At 37.6% G+C, this 23,023-nt stretch overlaps 1 protein-coding gene across 2 annotated transcripts in view; it reads right to left on the bottom strand.

The window, feature by feature from the left end:
• UXS1 (UDP-glucuronate decarboxylase 1) overlaps positions 1-23,023 on the bottom strand; it is a 67,875-nt gene that overhangs the window by 1,750 nt on the left and 43,102 nt on the right. For both annotated transcript variants that reach the window (XM_087726487.1, XM_087726488.1), the window contains exons 7-13: positions 20,691-20,795; positions 18,369-18,428; positions 16,176-16,297; positions 12,856-12,975; positions 10,839-10,882; positions 8,036-8,096; positions 7,239-7,296 (exon numbers count right to left, since the gene is read on the bottom strand). In XM_087726487.1, coding sequence (XP_087582613.1) covers positions 7,239-7,296; positions 8,036-8,096; positions 10,839-10,882; positions 12,856-12,975; positions 16,176-16,297; positions 18,369-18,428; positions 20,691-20,795 — 570 coding nt within the window. The remainder of the gene's footprint in view (positions 1-7,238; positions 7,297-8,035; positions 8,097-10,838; positions 10,883-12,855; positions 12,976-16,175; positions 16,298-18,368; positions 18,429-20,690; positions 20,796-23,023) is intronic.

Here is a 23,023-nt window from a genome sequence, read left to right as displayed (position 1 = left end):
CTTAAGCTCTCTACAAGAATTTGATCAATCAGTGGTCAAGCGAAATGTGCGGGAGATAAGAAAGCCATTCATGGTGGACTTGACTTAGATCTCTTGTGAGTGCACAGCAGGGGTGGGTTCCTGCTAGTTCTAACCTCTTCTATAGAAGAGGTTCCACATATCTACCGTGCCGTTTAGAACCGGTTCCAGCTTCCTCCCCTGCCCGTCCGCACCACGCTTGTCCCGCTTGCCACTCACTGATTGGCTGGCTCACCAATCGCCCCGCCCACCTCAAAGAGTACTATCTAAACCTTAGTCTTAAAACTGTCAAGTTTGAACATTCCTGTGGTTTTTTTTACTAAAGGGTTACGGGTGCAAGGGTCTTGTAACTTGACAGCTTTAAGACTTGCACACTTCAATGCCAGAGTTCCTGAGCCAACATGACTGGAGGAGGAATTCTGGGAGTTGAAGTCCACAAGTCTTAAAGCTGTCAAGTTTGAACACCCCTGGGTTTTTTTTTCTAAAGGGTTAGGGGTGCAAGGGTCTTGTAACTTGACAGCTTTAAGACTTGCCTGCTTCAAATGCCAGAGTTTCTGAGCCAACATTTTGGTTGCTAAGCAAAAGTGTTGTTAAGTGAGTTTCACCACATTTTACAAGTTGGCCACGCCCACCCAGTCACATGACTGCCAAGCCACTACCACTCAGTCACATGGCCAGCAAGCCACTCCCACAAAGCAGGCCACACCTAAAGAAGAGGGTCTAAAAAAATTTGAAACCCACCACTGGTGCGCAGAGAGTCATTTGTCCACTCTGTTGGCTCAGCCTGGTCACCTCCTACAGGATGCTTACATTAGAACTTTGAAACTGGATTGTAAATGCCTTTTGGGGGCTGTGTCATAATTTTGAAGAGTTGCTAATCATAAGTCAGAAGCTATACAATGCATTTTTTTTTTTTTTTTAAACAGAACTTTTTTATTTTTCTTTAAAAAAAACACAAATATGTCATTTGTCAATCATTAAAACATTGAAGTACAATTTTTTTTGTTGTGTGTACCCCTCCCTCCCTCCACCCCCCACCCCCCTCCTCCTTCCCCCCCCCCCCGACTTCCCAGAACCCGTACCCGGTATGGATTTTTAACTAACACAGTCTAAAATCTATTGAGAAAAAAGAAATAAAGAAATTAATGACATTCTGGATTGACCTTAGCTTCTTCTTACTGAACTAACTTTTAACAGTTTAAGTCATTTCTGATCTTAAGCATAGGCTAACTGGAATTTCTTAGTCCCGTATTTATTTTGTATATAGTCAATCCATTTTTTCCAGTCTCGTTTATATCTCTCATTTGAATGATCTTTGAGATATGCCGATATTTTAGCCATTTCAGCTAAGTTTGTTACTTTCAATGTCCATTCTTGGATTGTAGGCAAGTCTTCCTTCTTCCAATATTGCGCCACCAACAGTCTTGCTGCAGTTATCAGGTGCAAAGTCAAATTGGTCTCTACCACTGTAAAGTCAGTACATATACCTAGTAAAAATAACTGAGGACTAAACTTTATCCTTCTTTTAAGAACATTTTGCATGACCCACCATATTTTTATCCAAAATGCCTTAACCTTTTGGCAGGTCCACCATATATGATAATATGTAGCATCGAGAGAACCACACCTCCAACATTTAGGCTGTACATTCGGATACATAGAAGCCAACTTTTTAGGATCTAAATGCCATCTATAGAACATCTTGTAAAAATTTTCTCTCAGATTTTGAGCTTGTGTAAATTTCACATTTCTTACCCAGATTCTTTCCCATGTATCCAACATTATTGGTTCCTCAATATTTTGAGCCCATTTTATCATACAATCTTTAACTAATTCTGTTTCCGAATCCATCTGTATTAATACATTATATATCCTCTTTATATGCATTAAGCTTTGATCTCTTATTTGTTTAAACAGATTATCCTCAACTTGAATAAAACCAATTTTTTGATCTATTTTCCACCTAGCCTGTAATTGCCCATACTGGAACCATGTTTGAACTACCTTCTCCTCTTTTAATACCTCTAAAGATTTTAATTGTAATACCCCCCTTTCCGAGGTAAGAAGCTGTCTGTAAGTAATTCTGTCCTGTTTTTGTGCTGTATTCATATTTTCAATTGTGTGTCTAGGAATTGCCCACATGGGTATCTTGTCATTTAATTTATATTGGTATTTCTTCCAGACCCGCAGTAAAGCATTTCTTAAAATATGACTTTTAAAGTTCTTATCCAATTTTTTGTTGAATAACAGGTAAGCATGCCAACCAAATAGCAGATCGTGTCCCTCAATGTTCAATATTCTATCATTGGTTAAGTGAATCCAATCACTAATTACAGATAATACCACTGCATCATAATATAGTTTTAAATTAGGTAGTTTCAATCCTCCTCTCTCACGTGCATCTTGCATTATTTTCATCTTTACCCTCGGCTTCTTTCCTTCCCACACAAATTTGTTAATACCCTTCTGCCATTCTAAAAGGTTCGCATCTTTTTTTAGTATAGGTAACATTTGGAAGAGAAATAAAAATTTTGGTAGAATGTTCATTTTCACTGCCGCTATCCTACCCAGCAAAGATAGGTGCAATTTCTCCCATTTTTTCATCTCTGTCTGTATGCTATGCCAAAGTGGTTCATAATTATGCTTATATAATTTCCCATTTGAAGTTAAAATGTTAACTCCAAGATATTTGACTTTTTTAACTACCTCACATCCTAGCATCACTCCTAATTCTTCCTTTTGTTTAATATTCATATTTATAGCTAATGTTTTGGTTTTTCCTAAGTTTATTTTAAAGCCAGACACTTGACCATATTGATTAATCGTATTCATTAAAACCATACTGGATTCCTGCGGTTGTTCCAATATTATGACCAAATCATCCGCAAAAGCGCGGACTCTATATTCTTGCTGCCTAATCTTGATCCCTTTTAAACCATCCAAGCCCCGTATTTTATTCAACAATACTTCCAAAGTTATAATAAACAATAATGGGGACAAAGGACAACCCTGTCTTGTACCTTTTCCAATTTGAATAGAGTCTGTTAAACTTCCATTGACTATGATTTGTGCTGTTTGCTGTTGGTATATTGCTTTAATTGACTGTAAAAAATTATCTCCTATCTGCATTTTTTGCAATATCTTCAGCAGAAATTGCCAGTTAACTCGATCAAAGGCCTTCTCAGCATCCAAAAATATAAACGCAGCAGGGATCTGGTTGTTCTTTCCCAAATATTCTAATGCATTAATAATTAATCTGACATTACTTTTCATCTGTCTCCCTTGTATAAAACCTGTTTGGTCCGTATGTATCAATTGTTGAATGACCAACATTAACCTATTTGCTAATATTTTAGTAAAAATTTTATAATCTACATTCAGTAATGAAATGGGTCTATAATTTTTGGGTTGAGTAGTATCTTGATCTTCTTTGGGTATCAAAGATATAAACGCTGTCTTCCAAGATGGAGGGACTTTACCTTCCGTTTGAATCATATTAAATAATTCTCTAAGAGGTTCTACCATTTCTAACTGTAAGTTTTTATAGTAGACCGCTGTCAAGCCATCTGTACCTGGTGCTTTCCCTGGCTTTAATTGCTTAATTACCTGCAGGATTTCCCCCGAGGTTATTGGTTGATTCAATTTTTGCCTGTGTTCTTCTCTAACTGAAGGTATTTTCTCCTTGTCTAAATATTTGTCTATGTCTAAACCATTAATTTTATCCCCTTTATACAGTTCTGTAAAAAATTCCCAGAAAGCCTTTTGAATCTCTTCCTGTTGGAACACCTCCTTCCCTCTGTAAATCAGTTTAGATATATTTCGAGTTTTCCTTTTTTTCCTAATCTGATAAGCTAACCATCTGCCAGGTTTGTTTGCATTACAAAAAGTATTGTGTTTTGCATATAATAAATTAGTAGCTACCTGGTCAGAGATCAACATGTCAAATTGAGATTTTAATATGTTAATAGTTTCCTTAACCTTTGTATCGTCTGGTTTCCTTGTTAACTCCAGCTCTTTTCTCTTAATTTCCTCTTCCAGTTCTGTTCGTTTTAACCCTTGCTTATTTCTATGTGTTTTATTTATATTCATCAAAACTCCTCTCATATACGCTTTGCTTGCATCCCATACAAATTCCATAGATGTACCCTTATTCATATTCAAAACAAAATATTCAGATAGTAATTTTTTACAATCATTAATATAGTTTTCATATCTAAATAAATTTTCATTCAGTCTCCAAAACCTTCTTGCCTGCACTACCCTTCCCAACTCCATCCAAACTGGGTTATGGTCCGAAAGGACTCTAGCTGCAATCTTTGTTTTCTTGACCCTGGAAAGCAAATCATTAGTGGTTAGAATAAAATCAATCCTTGAAAGGGATTGATGCCTGTCCGAGAAGAAAGTGAAGTCATATTCCTCTGCATTTCTTTCTCGCCAGATATCTCTCAATTCAAAATCATCCATAATGTCAAAGAAGGATTTGGGTAACTTTGCTCGCATCTTGGTATTTAGGCGGGAAATCTTCTTATCTCTCTTAGTGTCTATCACTCCATTCCAGTCACCCAATAGTATACAGGAACTATAGTCCCACTGTACTAATTTAGCATGAAGATTTCTATAGAATCTATCTTGCTGTTGATTGGGTGCATAAATTCCCAAAAGTAATGTCTTTTTCCCTTCTAAGATTAAGTCTAAAGCAATATATCTTCCGAAGGGATCTGCTTCTATTAATTCAGCTTTCATATCTTTTCTTAAGTATACAACTATACCATTCTTCTTTTCCATAGCAGAAGCTGCAAAATGTTGACCAAGTTTTGAGTTGATCAAATATTTTTGATCAGTTGACTTGATATGAGTTTCTTGCAAACAAATTACATCGTTCTTAAACTGTTTAAGATAATGAAATATTTTCTTCCTCTTCTGTGGAGAATTCAGTCCGTTGACATTCCATGTTAAAATCTTAGTTGTCATCTTTGGTTGGTTGAAGCATTTTTAGAGCTTCCTGCACGGCCTGTTTAACCTTAGGTTTAGCTCCTCCCACTGCTTCCAGATTTGTTGTTGTAGTTCCTTGATCGATGGCCGATGATTGTTGATACTGTTGCTTCTTAGCTTGTTTCTCCATACGTCTAGTAGTCATGCGGCTAGGTCTTGGTTCCATAGCACCTTGCACTTCTAGAGAAGAGAGATGCTCCATCTTGTCTGGTGGTTGTGTAGTTTGCTGTCTATCCTGTCCTTCTTGTGGTCTTTCTCTAGGTCCAGATGGTGCAGGGTGTCCGGCCTTCAATATATTATAATAAAAATCTCGGGCTTTCCATACAGAGTTGAGGCGGTACCTTTGCTTATCAAATGTAAATATGATGCCGAATGGTGCATCCCATCTATACTGTATCTGACGGTTTCTGAGTTCTTCGACCAAAAAAGCGTAGTCTCTTCTGGCTCTTAACATTTGAGGTGGTATCTCTTTCAAAACAGCCAGGTCTTGACCGCCAATTTGAAGCTTAGTGTTATAAGACGCTTGCAGTACCATATTTCTGAACTCTCTTGTAGTAAAATATATAACGATGTCTCGAGGAAGCTGCTTCTGCTTTGCCAGCCAGGAGTTAACGCGGTAAGCTTTGTCAATTTGCCAGCCTTGGTTGGTCCCTGGTCTTCCCATCAGGCGGTCAAAAGCTTCCGATAGGATCTGTTTCAGGTTCTCCTGTTTCTCCTCACGCAGCCCCCTTACTCTTAATGCGAGCTCCATTTGTCGGTACTGTATCATAATAATTTCTTTTTCAGCATTTTCCACTTTTTGTTCCACCACCTCTGTTTTCAATGTCAAGTTAGCATTGGCATCATTAAGAACCTCTAGAGTATCTTCCACTCCAGAAATATGTTCTGTTAATACAGTTACAAGACTCAGCATGTCGTCTCTAATTTTATCAACCTTAGCCTCAAATTTCTCATACAACTCCTGTTTAAGTCCTTTTATTTCACTTTTAATTTCACTTTTAATTTCTTCTTTCATTTCTTTTATTTCCTCTTTTCTCTCCTCTCTATTATCTCTAAATTTATCTTCCATTTTAATTGTCTGTGCATTAAGAGCCTCGCTTAGATTACTCAGAAAAAATTCTTTCGTTAACACATCCCCAGCAGGGGGCGTGGGAAGCGGAGGCTGCAGCTTTGTGCCAAGCACTGAGAATGTGCCCCTGGAAGTAGAGGGTGACGACTTCAAGTTAATATTTGGTTTTGAGGCCATTTCAAAATTTGTCTGCCTGCAGTTAATAAAACTCTATCGCCTAAATATGCAGCTTTAAGTAAAGAGGCTTTTATTTTGAAGTTTAAGGCTTGGCAAAACTTTCAGTGAGTAAACATTGTAACAAGACCGTTCAACAGATTCATCACCATTTAACTTCCAAATAAGCAAAGTTAATGAAGGAGTAAAATTCTTCTATTGTGAAACCAAAACATTTGATAAGCTATCTCTTTTGTTTTGAATTCTTTTGAAGTCTTGTGGGAATTAGCAAAAAGTGTTCGTTATTACCGGAGAAACCAGCCTGCTCGGCGCCATTTTAGAAGCCTCTGAGTAAATAATTTTTCGGAGGAGAAAAAGAGAAGAAGCTAAAATGTTGATAAGCAATTATTGTCCTCGCAGTAAACGGATTCAGCTCGTGATAAGATTAAATCAAACAAAACTTAGAGCAGAGTGGGAGAGACCTACTTTGTCCTGCACAAGGCAGTTTGAAGTTCCCAGCACGGACAGCTGTTCTGCCTTGGGCTAGCCCCCCTTTCCTTGCAAGCACAAAAGCTGCAAAAATCGAAGAGCATTTGCCAGCAAAACAGTTTCTTCTTTCCCTCTTGCCTGAAGGATAAGAAAACCTGATAAGACGTCAGATGGAAGATCCTCTAAACAGGTACGTAGCCAGGAATTCGGAGGCAGCTGATTTTTTGCTGCCCCCACCAGTAAGCTCCTCCCAGGAAGTCCAGAAGCTATACAATGCATTGTTCACATACAGGGTACACATGGATCACAGAAGTTTTAATATTTATAGGCCTTTTATAGGCAATTTGTTTCCTTTTTTTAGTTAATTATTATTATATCTTCATTGGGTTTTCTAGTTAATTAAAATTATTTGAATGCATTTATTTATTAAATTGATTACCTTCCATGTAACAATCAATAGGAGACACATATCACCAAGCATTATATTTTCTTTACAAAGTCATTTAAATGTACTTACCCACAAGCTTTTTAATTAACTGGGCAAATTCTAGAATAGAATGTTCCTCTGGATTCCCCTAGAGATAAAACAAGTATTATTAAAATAATGTTTACATTACAATAGTTAAGGTCATTATTTAAGTATAATAAGTAGGAGGAAAATACAGGTTTTGATCTTCCATAAAGATTTATTTCCTGAAATTGCAAATTATATTCCTAATTGGGGAATTCTCTGTTCCCAAAAGGAATCTACCACAGAAATTCCTAAAGGAAAAGAATGATCCAAAGACTGAAATCCTTGTTCTAGCAGAAATTTCTATTGTTTTCATACCACTCCTGAGGGCCAACCTAAGGAAATGCATTTTATCTCATCTCAGACCATACTACGTTCAGTAGAAATCTTTACTATCAGGATGGTTTTAGTTACTTTCTGATATAGCAACAATATATTATGAGGCAAGAATATAATTACAAAAGCAGCCCACTGCATGCAGAAACTTATTTAAAACAATGGATTTATAAAAAGGGGTCTGCAAAGGCCTTATTTTGCAGATATAATAGAACTCACTGCATTTAAGGTAGAAAAATTGCACCATGGTCATATGGCGTTCCCGTTTCTAATAACAATGAGAACCAGGAGGAGGTACCGGTGATGGTGATGGGCCTATTGTAATTTTCAGATCAGGAAAATACCAAAGGCTACATCCCAGCCCTGATTGATTCCATGCACTCTGAATTTGGAGGTGCTATATTATTTCCATGCTATTTTGCTCAATTTCCCACTAAAGTTTATAACAACAAGAGTGTTTTGTTTACCAAGTTAACAGGACTGCTAACGTTGCTATTCATTAAGGCCACGAGCCCATTCACAAGGTCACTGAAAAAAAAAAGGTAAGACAACATGAGCTGAGAGTTATTTCCTGATTTATTTATGGTCTGGCCTTGCAAAGTGCTGATGCTGAGGAAAAATATTCTCTTGGGGGACGTTTTACTGTAAGCAGTGGCGTGGGGCGGTGGCAGCGGTCAAGGGGGCCAAGACTGACAAAGTCCCATCCCTTTTATACATGCGGTGCCATATGAACTTTACCTTTGGGATGAAACAGGAAGCTTCTGCTGAAAGCCATGAACAGAAGCTAAAGCAAGTGAACTACAGCAACTTACACTGAATATACATAAAAGGACAGAGCAAAACATTTCCGCCTAAACAATTTCCACAAAAGACACAATGTGCCAATTGAGACAATGGGATGAATGAGTTATTAGGGTGTCAGGTTTAGGTGCAGAACATAATAAAAGCTTTAAAAACAGGGTGGGGAACTTTTATTAGACTGAAAACTAGAGTTGGTTTTGAGTGGAACATCATGGCCCACATTTTGATCACCAATGTGGCCAATTCAAGAGATAAATACATTATATAGATTTAAAATTGCCCTTCTTTTGGCCTTAAGTAGGTTAATTATTATTACACAATGACATTTACTAACAACTTTTGGCAAGGTTCAGCATATGTAGCCATGCTTTAAAGAGAGCAGAAAGGTAGTTTACTCAAGTAAATTGATAGCTTATTAGGCAGTCTAGGAACAAACATGTATATTCAGTTACCTCTCATTGTAAGTCTGCTATTCACTGCCTGAGTAGAAAATTTTGAAATAAAATTTAATGTGACTCTTGCACTGTAGTCTTCACAGGTGTTCATGGGCACCAGGAATTCAAGATGGCGGCCACAACTATGCAATCAACACCTGCCCAGCCATGATGCAGGCAAGCAGGGGGAAGGGCACTGACTGCGTGATTTTTGTCACCTTGTTGATTATTTTGACCCCCTTCTTCAGAACATTTCTGCTTGTCATACTTAACTTTGGCATTAAAAGCATAATGAACATTGATAGACAAATTCACCTGGGATAGCTATGGGATAAGGAAAGGAATTTAGGATCCTTAGTCCCTTTAAGAAATGGGGAAGGGGAATTCCTCTTTTTATAATTAAGCTATGTGATCCCCTCCTCCCAACAAAATTCAATAAATGTATATGCATAGGCATAAATGAATTTGGAACAGCAAAAGTAGTCCCAGAATTTTTAATATTAGGACAAATATTGTGCTTATTCTAGGTTAGGGTTAAGCCACCATTATTGTGGCTAATACTGAAAAAACGCTCTTCCTACAAAGAAAACTGCATAGCCACATATTCAGCAGAAGATGGCAGTAATGGTTTAAGGAAAAAACAGGAAACCCAGAGGCTTCTGACTCTTCTTTTGCCTCTTAGAGTCAGAGTGTGTGCGTGCGTGTGTGTGTGTGTTTATGATTATTATTAAGCAATTTATATTGACTATTTCCCATTCTGTAAAAATTAAGACAAATAGCGGGTGTGGGTATAAATAGACATTGTATCCCTATTGGGTTGGGCTGAATTAAATGTACCCAAGGCGCTGCTAGAAAAACATTCCACTCCAATTTATCCACTGGGTGGATAAATTTCCCACACTCTTGCTCCAAACAAATACCTGAATGGCTGGCCCAACACCAAGCCTCTGCTTGGGCAAAGATTCAACCAGCAAATATACATAACTGGAACTGATGCAGACTTATTCACTCTTTAGACAGATGGCTCATTTGCTCCTTTCTAACTTTTTAATCTAAAACAATCATTATTTCTTTGCAACAATTATTAAAAGTAGCACCTTGCAATGAGAGAATAAGCGCAGGATGTACAGTATGACAGTTATTTTCAGCAGCAATCTTTTCTTTTAACATTATTAAGGATTATATTAAATAGATAGAACAAATACAAAAATCTAAAGCATCTAAAAAGTGTAAATCTTATTTTTAAAAAAGAAAAGAAAACATATGTGGAATAAACTACCCCTTTCGTCCCCAACAAGTAGATTCAACATTTACAACTCATTGTTGTCTCTTAAAATAGCTGTACCAGGACTGAACTGATACTGTTGGTGCTCAGAAATATTTAGTCAGTGGTTTGGTGGATAGAAAACAGTGTAATTTTATGACTTTTTATAAAATTAAAATGTTATTACGGTAGGTTCCTAAGTAGGAGCTTTTAAAAGCTGAATTTTCTAGAATTATAAATTTGGGATTGTTCCAGGGAAGATGTTAAGCCACCCAACGGTATTCTTGGTGTGCAACATTGTTAGATGAGTCAGAATTATCATTCTTCACATCTGCAACCCAAACTGTGCAAAGAGATGCTTACTTAATCGTATGCTAGATTGAGGTTCAATTTGTTAGCGGTAATGAAAAGTTCTAGAAAACAAACACTGATCTAATTTGCCAATTTGAAATTTTTCTTGACTTTGAGATGAACACACCAACATTTAGAATTGGTAGTTATTACTGCCTTATTTTTCTTTTAGTTTTGAGGCCGTTAGCTAGAAGAAATTATAATGCTCTCTCCATACAAATTCCTACAAATAGTTTTTTAAAAGTGCTATCAGATAAAGGGCTACATGAATGAAGCTATTCAGGAAAAGCGCTGAAAAGTTATACAGCAAAACTATGGCATGTGGAAAACTCTTTCCCACAAACTTTTCTTGAAATGATTAACATTGGATAGCTAAAGGCCATAATAAGATTGAGTTGAATTCAACATAAAAATGCATACCTGACATACTGGAATGCTCTGGTTTGAGTGCCAGGCCCATATACCTGGAAGAATTAAAAATGACATAAATATGCATAGCAAAGATACCACTTTGCAGTGACATACAAGTACCATCCATGTATCCTTATTTGTTTATCCTAATTTATCAAATGATTATTTGAAGTTAGATGGAGAATAATCTTATTATAGACCTCTTAAGTACACATCAATTTTTCACTAGGTTCATGGAGTGCCAACAACGGGCTTCCTATCCAAGACACAAACCAACAGAACTATTTCATATTGATCTATGTGTTCATTTTCATGATTGTTTGTTCATGTCTAGCAATTCTTACCAAATAAAAAATACATTATTTTCAACATTGCATTTTTGGGAAGAATTTGGTTTTTTTTTTTTTTTAAAAAAAGATTCCATAATAGAACATGCCCCAAATAATTATCAATTTGCTTTACAAATGAGAAAGAAAAAATGTTCTTAAGTTGGCAAAAATACAACTAAGTCACCCATGCTGAGCTTTTCTAACAATATATAAAGAATTTAAATCTTTTTAGCGCAAGTTGAGAGAATGCCTACTAAGTGTCTTAGCAACAATCTTTCCAGTAAGCAGATTACAAGCATTCTGCTAGTATGTGGTTGTTTTCCAGAAAACAAAATATTGCAATTTTGAAAAGGCTGAATCTCAGGAGATTCCATTGTTCCTCCAAAGGATTTCAATACATCCTTGCCTGAAAATTCTTTACTTTTATATTGCAAAACTTGTCTGCCATTCTAAGATAAAAGTATTACTTTATTGCAAATATTTAAATTGTTAAAACTCAGGAGTAGCTTTCTGTTATTTTAAAAGGAGCTATTTCAAAGTATTGCTTGAATCACGCCAAATGGAATTAAGAAGTTTGCACGAGTGTGTGTGTGTATGTGTGTGTGTTATTTCTAGAACTCTAGCATTAGATGATAAACGAATATCATGAATATCTGCTATAAGTAAACTACACAATATACAGTGCTATGTTAGCAAATATCAATTCAGGAACAGTTTTCAATAGAAACAGTTCACCTGGTTGAAGACTTCACTTTATTTCTTACCAATGAATTTTTCATGTACCGTATATACTCGAGTATAAGCCGAGTTTTTCAGCCCACTTTTTGGGCTGAAAAAAGCTGCCTCGGCTTATACTCGAGTCAGTGAAAAATTTGCCCGAAATGGAGGAGAAAAAGGGGCGGGGCCATGCCGCTGGGTGACGCTCGTGAATGGCCCGGCGCCCCTGTGAGTTTCCCCTCCCTCTGTGTCAGTTTGCCGCGCAGCGCGCACCGCACCATCCCCCCTCCTCACGTTCTAATGTAATGCAGGGCTGTCTTACGATTCCCCTTCCTCCCCCTCCTGCCGCTCTGCAACGATGTCCCACCTCCTCGTTATGGCAAGCAGCCACATAGCGATGTCCCACCTCCTCTGGTACAGTGATCCAATGATAGAAATCACTGTGCCGTGTGTCATAGGAGGCGGGACATCGCTCCCGCGGCTGCACGGGACATCATCATCACAGCGGGACATCAGCATCATGAGGTGAGTGAAGTATTTCATTGAATACACCGCTAGTTTACTGTTTTTCTTTGAAATAAATATTCAAAAACATTATTGGTATCTATTTTTATTTTTGAAATTTACCGGTAGCTGCTGCATTTCCAACCCTAGGCTTATACTCGAGTCAATAACTTTTCCAGTTTTTTGTAGTAAAATTAGGTGCCTCGGCTTATATTCGGGTCGGCCTATACTCGAGTATATACGGTAGTAGAAACAATTTCTATAACCTTAGGTACCTGAATATTAAATGGCACTTTTGAGTACAACAGAATGTGCTTATGTGATTAAGTACTAGATGATGCATTAGAATGTTTCAATTTTTAGTTTAAGATTCTTTACTAAAATATTGATTCTGTGAGATTTCATCAAATGGCAGACTTTTATGTGCCTTTGCCACACAGTCATTACACTCAATGGGCAAGAAGATGAATACATACAGTTAAGGGTTCTCCTTGAAGAGCTTGCAAGATAAAGTTACTAACAACTCTGCCATCATTCATGTGCATCCGGGGACCAAATGTATTGAAGATTCGTGCAACTCTTACTTCAACACCTTCCTGAAAGGACAAGAAAAATAGCATCTTGTAAAAATTCTATTGAAAATCTTCTTTTTTTTAATTATTCCAGAACAAGACATACCCACAAACACATACAATTGTAATGATTTCCCATGGTGCACTTCAGCTATAGAGCTAGTGGTGCAGTGGCCTAGAGGTGAAGCTCTTGTCTCACAATCAGAAAGCTATGAGTTTGATCTTAGGTAGCAGCAGATATTTCTCTCTCTCAGCACAATGTGAAATTATCTGCTGTGAACTCTGCATTGGTGACAGGAAGCGTATCCAGCCAGTAAACACTCAGCTCCATTCAGTTGCCCCAACTCCAGGGATATGTCCCAACTTAGGGATTATGGGGTCATTAAAAGACAAAAAAACAAAAAGCTCAGCTATAGATCTATTACCCGCCAACACAGTATCTTTCAAATATCTGCTACAACAATCCCATCATCCCAGCCAGCCTCTAAAATGGGTTAGCAATTATAGAGTTGGAGCCCAGCATATTAGGACTGCATAAGCTGGGGAAGACCGCTTTGTAGCATTGTTGTTGAAAGAACTCTTTCTCAGTGATTTCTCTTTGGAAGGATAATATAATGATCTGTCGGGAGTATTACTGATTAAACTAAATCAATTTTTGTTAAGACTTTTGGGGACACAAAGCACTTCAAGCTAGTAAACAAAACAGACACTCTTGAGGATGCCCTGAATGTTTATAGATCTTGACAACATCAGGAAATGTTGCCAAACATGTTTCAATTATTTGTTCTCTTTATAATATTTCTAGAAGAAATGCCAGAAAGTATTAGAATTTACACTGCCTCTTACAATATTTGTCTAGTCACTCTGCTCTTTTAGTAGCTTAGCAACTGTAGACTAGAAAATGAAATTCACCGCATAAGATGAAACATAAATAATTGTTTAACTAATTTATTCTTACTTCTGAACAACCTTGTTCCTATCCAAAGAAAAAAAAATCTACTAAATGAAGTACACTGAAAACATCAATAAAGCTAATAGCAATAGCACTTAAACTTATATACTGCTTCATAGTGCTTTTACAGCCCGCTCTAAGCAGTTTATAGAGTCAGCATATGGCCCCCAACAATCTGGGTTCTCATTTTACCCATCTTGGAAGGATGGAGGACTGAGTCAACCTTGAGCCGATGAGATTTGAACTGCTGAACTGCAGCTAGCAGTCAGCAGAAGTAGCCTGCAGCGCTGCACTCTAACCACTGCGCCACTTTGGCTCTTCAATGATAAAGCTAAAGCTAATGTTCCTGGAGAAGGCCCTGGATCTTTAGGAAAACCAAAGGCAATCTAAAAAAGAAGCCCAGAGGAGGCTAAATGTTTAGATGCTGGCCAGTTTGGTCTAGTGGTTAAGATCCCAGACTAAAAACCAGGAGACTGCAAGTTCTAGTCCCTCCTTATGAATGAAAACCTTATTGGTGACCATGAGCCAGTCACATGCTCTCAGTACAATCCACCTCACTGGGCTACTATTATGGGGAAAATAGGAGGAGGAAGAAGTATTAGGTATTTTCACCGCCTTGAGTAATTTTTAAAAAAATAGTTTTCATTGAACATTTTCAAGTTTAAAAACCACAAACACAAGAGAAAATACAAAAACAAATACAAAACAGATAAAAACGCCAACAACATAACCACATAATATAATTTTACAGCTTCCCATATTAGCCTGTATATTCTGATTTTGTAGTTTACTATTCAATTATTGCCTTCTCCTAGTTTTTAACAATTCTAATAATAATGTAATAATTATAATATAATATAGTAGTATAGTGCATGTAATCAACATTTTCATATATACATTTTTCTTCATAGTATAATCCATAGTTTTTAACACTTTTATTTCTCGTTTTGGCTTCTATTCTCTAGCCACTTGTACAGTCTACTCCAAGTTTTATAATAGTCCGACTCTTCTCTTTCTTTTAACTCCATGGTTGCCTTGAGTTATTTATAAACATAATAAAGGAGGGATAAAAATGAAATAAAAAAATAACAAACACCGGTTTACAAGAACTCAAGAAACAGTTACTGAGAGAATAGTGTGCATCAGCCCACAGTTGACTATGGCTGAATAAGCAAACAAGAAACAAACAAAAACAAACAAATGAACAGAAAACCATTGATGAAAACTAGATTTTTATATCAATATACTGTATATGTAATAAAAGGTAGCATAAATAGAAAGACCAAAGGCTTCCTTCAGCCCCCAAAGATATTTACTTATACCACACTTGAGAGATTTTGCATTTCTCTGCAAGTGCCTTAGTATGACACCCATTTCTCAAATTCTGGACTACAGGTAATCCTCGACTTACAACAGCTTGTTAAGTGACCTTTCAAAGTTACAATGGCACTGAGAAAAGAGACTTATGTCCACTTTTCTAACTTATGACCATTGGAATATCCCCATGGTCATGTGATTTACATTTGGACACTTGACAACTGGTTCATATTTAACGTAATAACTGCAGTGGTTCACTTTACAAATGTAGCAAGAAAACTCATAAAATAGGCCAAAATCACTTAACAATTTCTCACTTAGCAACATAAATTTTATGTTAAATTGCGGTCAGAAATTGAAGACTATCTGTATAATGTTATGATTAAGAGTCAGTTTGCATAGTGGCAGTGGTGGGTTGCAAATCCCGTTCCAACCGTGCCGGGCCAGCGGCGTCCTCATGGACACGTGCAGTGACCCGTGCAGCATGCACATGCATATTAGCGCTTCTGCGATGCTCCGTGACGCTCCAGCTACTCCGTGGAGCGTCAAGCAGGCGTTGTACACGCCATGCGCCTGCGCAAAAGCACAGAAGTCTTTAAACACCGTTAAGGAGTGCGGGCAGGCAGGCCCTCCAGAGCACCGCACCGGAATGGTATCCGGTGCTCCGGGCTGGCTCTGGTACGCCCGTACCGGGATGTACAGCCTGCAATCCACCACTGCATAGTAGTTAGGGCAGCAGAGGCTGGGAGGCTATGAATTTTAGTCCCACCAAAACACAAAGACAATTGGGCAACCTTGGGAAGAAGGAAGAAGGCAATGGCAACTATTTCAGGAAAAAAACATTGCCAAGAAAACTGCAGGGCTAGTCTTGTTTGCCACCAGGAATCAACACTGACTTGAAAGCACTCTCTCTTACATATAAATGTTATTACTGTGTAAACCTTGCCCTCAATACCTGCTTCATATAAGCATAGCACATGGTTTCCGCAACTCTCTTTCCTTCATCATAACATGCTCTAGGTCCTATAGGATTCACATGACCCCAATAATCTTCATTTTGTGGGTGAACTTCAGGATCTTGAAAGAAAGAAAATAGAAGGGGGGAAAGCTTTCAGTTATCCAATAACAAGTAAGTATTAATATTAATTACTTTTGACAGGACATATTTTTCTAACTTTAATCTAAGGAAGTGTGGAAAGTTTAGTGTCCCAGGCTTAGGGGATCAATTCCATGTAGGAATTGATCACATAGCCAGAGGAGGAAAAAAAGGCTATTCTATGAAATCATGGACAGCACAGCTCAGCAAAATACTATGTGAATGTTTTTCCTGTCTTGAAAACTTCTTTTTCTTATCTTTCTGGAAACATCTGTTCAATTTCCTTGAGATACAGGACCGTTTTAGTGCAATTCTGAGGACTTAATTTGTTTGTAAATGATCCCAGTCAATTGAGGTGTGTGTTTGTGTGTATTTATGTTCTATTCACACAGGCCAATATGCTGATTGTATAGTTCAAACATAGCCAGTTTAAAAACTGCCATTGAACACCAGATCAGGGTTTTGATTTTTTTAAAAAGGAGAGAAAATTACCTTAATTTATATAAAATAGACAGGGCTATGTCTAAAACAGTCCATATTTCTTTCCATTCCTTTACTTTTTCTGGGTACTACTAAAAACTAGTGGAATTCTTACTTCTGAGCCACAGTATCATCTGATACAAAATTAATTTATTTACAGCAGAGTTTTTTAATTGATTTGATAATTACAGAGTTCTGCTAAAGTGCTTTATTGCAGTTACTCAATTCAGAAAGGATAAAAGAACACACCCATCAATACAAAGGGTCCTTTAATTAACTGCAATGTTACAAGAACAAATGATACATACCATGATGATATAGTATGTTTTAAAAATATTTTTATTGTTCTTCTATTGCAGCATTTTTTATTATTATATTGGTGTTTCTATATTGTTTTTAATGGCTTCTGAGCTCCCCATTATACATTTGAGATGTGATCTATATAAATTGAATGACTGAATAAAAAAAGTAGATATCCCTCATATTCTGCTCACAAATTGTTCAATAGTCACATCACAGATATAGCTTAAACTGTATATTTTAAATCTCTGAATATCTGAATTAATTTCAGTTTCCATCAACATAAATTCCCAAAGAAATCAGTCAGAGTGAAGGTTTGACTGTTTGGCATGGCTTAGCAAATGAATCTTGCCTTTTATCATTGGATTACAATTCTTATAGGCCTCCATTCAGATGGCCATTGGTCAGGGAATATGGGAACTGTAATATGTAATATGAACATCTTGATGGCATTAGGATCAGAGATAGGTTTCACATAACATTATCACCGGTTCGCCGGACATCGAAAATGTGAGCATGCACCTTCCATGCGTGCTCTTTGCTCGGGCATGTAGTTTGCATGCAGCTTAGACAATGTGGCTAAATAGGACAGTATAGCACTGGGGCGTGGCACGACAAAACCACGGTCCACTAAAGCGCGCCCGATTATCAGCAGCGCGACAACAGCGACCGCGGAGAAAAAAGGGCGCTTTAAAAAGCGCTTTGAAAGCAAGCCGATTCACGTTAAGGTAAGGGTTAGGTTTAGGTTTAGGTTTAGGGTTAGGTTAAGGGTTAGGGTTAGGTTTAGGGTTAGGTTTAGGGGGGTTAGGTTTAGGGGTTAATTTTAGGCTTAGCGCTCACAGCGTGCTTTTTTCGTCGCGCTGGGATGACATCAGGTACGCGGTTTCGTCGAGCGTGCTTTAGTCGAACACGGTTTTGTGGTGGAACCGCACTGGGGGAGGTGGGCGGATCCGGTCACCTGAACTGGTTTGAACCGGCTGAATGCCACCCCTGATTAGGATGCCAATTCAGAACAAAACAATATGCCAAACTGAATGCCTTATGCCTTAGCCATGAAAGCCAGCTGGATAACTTGGGCCAGTCACATTCCCTCAAGCCAAGTCAATCCAATCCACCTCACAGGATTGAGGAAGTTGTTTGGAATATGTTTGCTGACAGGATACAAACAAACAAATTGCTAATACTTTAAATGGAAGATAAGTGAGGTGGAGAAAACAATGTAATCAATAAAGCCTTTATGAAGTGGGACTTCCCATATCAGTAACTTCTTACCTCCATACACTTCAGAAGTGGATGCAAGGAGAAGACGGGCTCCAACACGTTTTGCTAAACCTTAACAAAAAGAGGACATATTTTTTAAAAGGAGCAGACATATCTTTATCTTACTTCAACCAATCCTGAAGTAAAATACTACACATCAGCACTTCTTTCAGGACAGAACAAATGCTGACTTGTGATCCAAGAAGTATTTAACTATGCCAAGAAAATCTGTACCAGTTTTAAGAGTTTTTGGAAGAGCATGTAGCCAGGTAATAATGTATATTACTTCTTTGCTGTTAGGGTTCATTATAATATTAGCCCAGGAAGTTAAAAATGCTTTATTATCTGGAATTTATTGTTATTTGCAGCAGGTGTCACAGATCCTTCTGCCCCTTTAGTTCTAGCCTCTCTGAAAGGATCACAAACCAAAATGTAATAACATGAATGTGAAAGTGAGTGAGTGATCTAGGGTGAAAATGAAACGTTTATTCTCATCCTGCCATTAAAAATCAAGAATAATTAAGGATGAAGACTACAAAACAAAGAATATAAGAATCCAATTCATTATAATGAATGCCTTTAAACATATGTGTGTGTATGCAGGTGAATAATCCAACTATAATTACTTAATACAGTTGTTTTCAAACTTGCTCACTTGAGGATGGGTGGACTTCCAGAATTCCCCAGCCATCAAAGCAAAGCTGGCTAGTAGTTGAAGTCCACTCATCTTCAAGTGACCAAGGTTGAGAAACACTGACTTAACATGTAACAGAGCAAACAACATTTTAAGACAGGGAACATCAACTTTGAGCTTGGAGGTACCAAAGCATTCCCTACAAAAATACATTGGGTTCCCTACACTATCTTGTTTTTGTTTTAAAATGCTTAATTGTTCCAATTTTAGTGTGTGTACATATATACACCTACATACATATGGATAAATATTTATATTGAATTGTATGCTGCCCAGAGTCATTGTTTGAGATGGGCGGCTACAGAAGCTGAATATATAAATAAATAAAATAAATAAAAGCACCCATCCTATTGATTCACAGGAGTGCAACAGTACAATGGTCCCACTGGGATGGCTAAGAGAAATCCCTTGGACAATATGCCTTCTGGCAAATGAGTGGCCATGTCCTCAATTACACAATTTTTCTAACTGGGCAAGGTTGCAACTATTTTTTAATATGATAAAATTCCAAATGTGACCGCAGCTACATTTCAATTACAATTTTATTCTAAATAAAAAGCTTCAGATTTATCTCTTAAAATAGATACGTCTAGGAATATTATTGGTGAATGTTCTGTTCTATTCTGAATGTTCTTTTCTATTTCTGAGCCAATGAACATTTTATCATAAAATTGTCTTTTTTCTCTGCACTATTAAATATCCTTTGCTATCTAAGCCAAAGCAATGGTACAGAATCTGTCATTTACCAGATCTGTGAATTCCTTCTCACTGCAATCTGTCACAATTTTCAATGATTAGCATGGGCTGAATTGCCTTGGTATTATTATAGTAGGTTCTTTGGTAACAGCTTCAAAACTAAATTTCTCAATGGAATTTGAAATTGTGTTAGACATGAATATTTGCTTATATTCTCTATTAAGAATAACCTCTTGGCAATTCAGCTACTGTATAAGGGCTGCTTCAACCATCATGTTGGCACATACAAGCTCAGCATGACTTTATTCTGGTTAGGTCTGTATTCTCACATACACAGAGGTATAAGCACACACCCATGCAGACACACACTGCTAAGACAAGCTGGGCAATTGACAGCTGAAGGCCCTCCTTTTGCCAGCTTTGGAGTTCATGTTGATCACAATTGTTGAAAACTGACAACACAATGTTCAATCATGCAAAATTCTCTGCAATGCTTAAATGAAACTGCTTTAAACTCACAATCTGTCTATATGCATAATGTGTCTTCATATACTATGGGGCCCTCAATTTTATTCAAAATTGTAAATGGGGTCTTGGCAACCAAGAATTTACTGCTGAATGAGCCACATGCTGGTCAAGCTGCATTCCCTTCCACGAGTGGATTGTCAACTCTATCCTCAAACTGAATTCCCGAACAAGTACATGCAATGTGGCAAGTATCAGCAAGCTGCTTGTCTATTGCAATATTGTCTTAGCATGTTGTGTGAACTGCTAAATTCAGTTCAGAACCTCTTTTTAGCATCTCAGATCAAACAGTAGATCAATGTGCAACAATACATCAACTACAGAAAGACATGCCAATAAAAAAATTAAATGAGAATGCTGGGTTTTATCCTTTCCTAAGTAAACATGAAAATAATGTTGAACTCAAACTTTATACTCACCTAACATATTTAATGTTCCAATTGTGTTTGTCTTTAATGTCTTTATGGGATTATACATATAATTTGGAGGAGAAGCTGGAGAAGCTAAGTGATAAATCTGGTCCACTATGAAAAAAGAAAGAGAGCGCGAGAAAGAGGGAGGGAGGGAGGGAGGGAGGGAGGGAGGGAGGGAGAGAGAGAGAGAGAGAGAGAGAGAGAGAGAGAGAGAGAGAGAGAGAGAGAGGGAGAGAGAATTTATTTTAGATTAAATGATTTTTAAAATTATGAGATTCAACAAAATAATAACTACTTTTCAGCTTTAGATACATGCACATCAAACTCTGTTAATTATTGCAAGATGCTCTTCTTGTAACCAATATCCTAAAAGAATCGGAATTAGAGTGCAAGTTACACATCTTGGATTCTGGGTCTGCTCTATAGTGTACGATAATCAAAGCTGAAACAAGATGCACTTATTCTGTTGAAGAGCAGAAGATCAAAAATACTATGAAAAATTCAAGCCCCCATCCAGTTTATTATCAGATGATTAGTTTGCACAGGTGAAAGCTATTTTTCAACTGCAAGATCTTCTGTATTAGGTTACATGCATATGTAGGCAAGATGCATCTTGAGAAAGCAGATTGAGATTGAGGTAGCCAGAAAAAGCACTTGTGAACATGAAGATGCCATTTCCACTGTAGCTATAATAAAAAAGCCAGCTCTGCCAGGTATTCAGTTCTTTAAGCCCTCATCTAGAGTTAGGGACTGCTTGGAACTGGCGATCTTCCTCAAAAATCAGAAAACAAACATGCAAGTATACACTTTAGCAAGCCAAAGTAAGGAAAGACCTCCACCACTCAGCAGAAGAACCAGGAGCTTTTAAAAGCAATTATATATGCTAGAGACAAGAACCAAAAATGGGGGGGGGGTTTATCATAATTATGAAATGCAAACTCTGAATATAATAAATTTAATAGCTGGTGATTAAAGCTAAGAAAATGCCCTTTGCACATCACCCAGCTTAAAAAAAAAGTCCTGTGTCACTATTTCCCAATGAATGATTCAAAATGTTTATAAAACATTCACAACGCTAACAGGTTCTTTATGAATTTCTTTCCAGAAGTCACTTGGGTGAATTTTTTTTTCCTGCCTATATTTTGGTATGCTGATTCAAGAATTACAATCAATGATGACTTCTATACCTATAGTTTCATTTTGTTATAGACTAATGGAAAAGATATTTTGTACTATGAAGTAGCTGATTCTGTAAGCAAAACATTATAGGATACGCCTGCAGAGGAACTCAGGTAAAGGGTATCGAATCAGATATGGAAAATGTATTAAGCCTAGGAGTAAGATTCTCACTGAAAAGCCTTGTTCCTATTCTCCATCATGGAAAGAACATTGGTGTTCCTTCTTCTTTTCTTAGGATAATTAAAGTTCTCCTCTATACTAAAAACCAGGAGGAGACATTCCAGGATAATATCTCCATATGATTTCAAAACACAAGGAAGAAAGGCAACCATTGTATCCCCTGAGTCTTCAGATGCATGCATGGTGGAGGCCAAATTCCCTACTTGCTATGCTCAATGTCAGAGTTCCAAGTAACACCCACAACGAAAGAAGACTCCGAGGCTTGTTCCTCAAAGTTCCATTTTATTAGAGATGTCATATTGGCACATCTGGGAAAACCCGTATCTGAAAGCTTCCAGGTTTTCCCCACCCAAGTGAAAGTTCAGGTCCCTGCCGAGCACCCACATGTCCATCACATGGCCCAATCAGGTACCACCACAATTGCAGATGTCTCCCATTCACACCACTCCAGGTACAGGGCAAGATGTCCTTGACTCTCTGAGAAAGGAATGTTATTTAGATTATATATCTCCCATACTCCATATAACCCCCCTTCCATTTTCACTGAGTGAAAATGTGGCAGGGCTGAAGGCCCAAATGTAAAAGATGGCTTCCAGGCCTGACGAATTGACTCCGATTAGATAAAATTTAGAGAACTTGGAAATTTGTTCAATTTAAAACCAAGGCCAATCCTAATTTGGCAAGATTTCTAGTTATATTAATCATATTAGAATTAGAATTAGAATTAGAATTGATTTTATTTGTAGGCCGCCCTTTTCCCTGAGGGGACTCAGGGCGGCTCACAGAAAACCAGGGAGGGGGGAATACAACACTAAGACGACAACACATAATAAAATAATAAGCAACATGCATACAACATTCGGGCGGGGTAATGGTCCTTATCCCCAGGCCTGACGGGCGAGCCAGTTCTTCAAGGCTGTGCGGAAGGCCTGGACGGTGGAGAGGGTACGAATCTCTACGGGGAGCTCGTTCCAAAGGGT

Source organism: Thamnophis sirtalis, unplaced genomic scaffold (genome assembly GCF_051295495.1).
Source record: "Thamnophis sirtalis isolate CommonGarterSnake01/CBP01778 unplaced genomic scaffold, rThaSir2_p1.2 scaffold_12, whole genome shotgun sequence".
NCBI lineage: Eukaryota > Metazoa > Chordata > Lepidosauria > Squamata > Natricidae > Thamnophis > Thamnophis sirtalis.
This window is presented reverse-complemented; position numbering and strand designations above follow the sequence as displayed.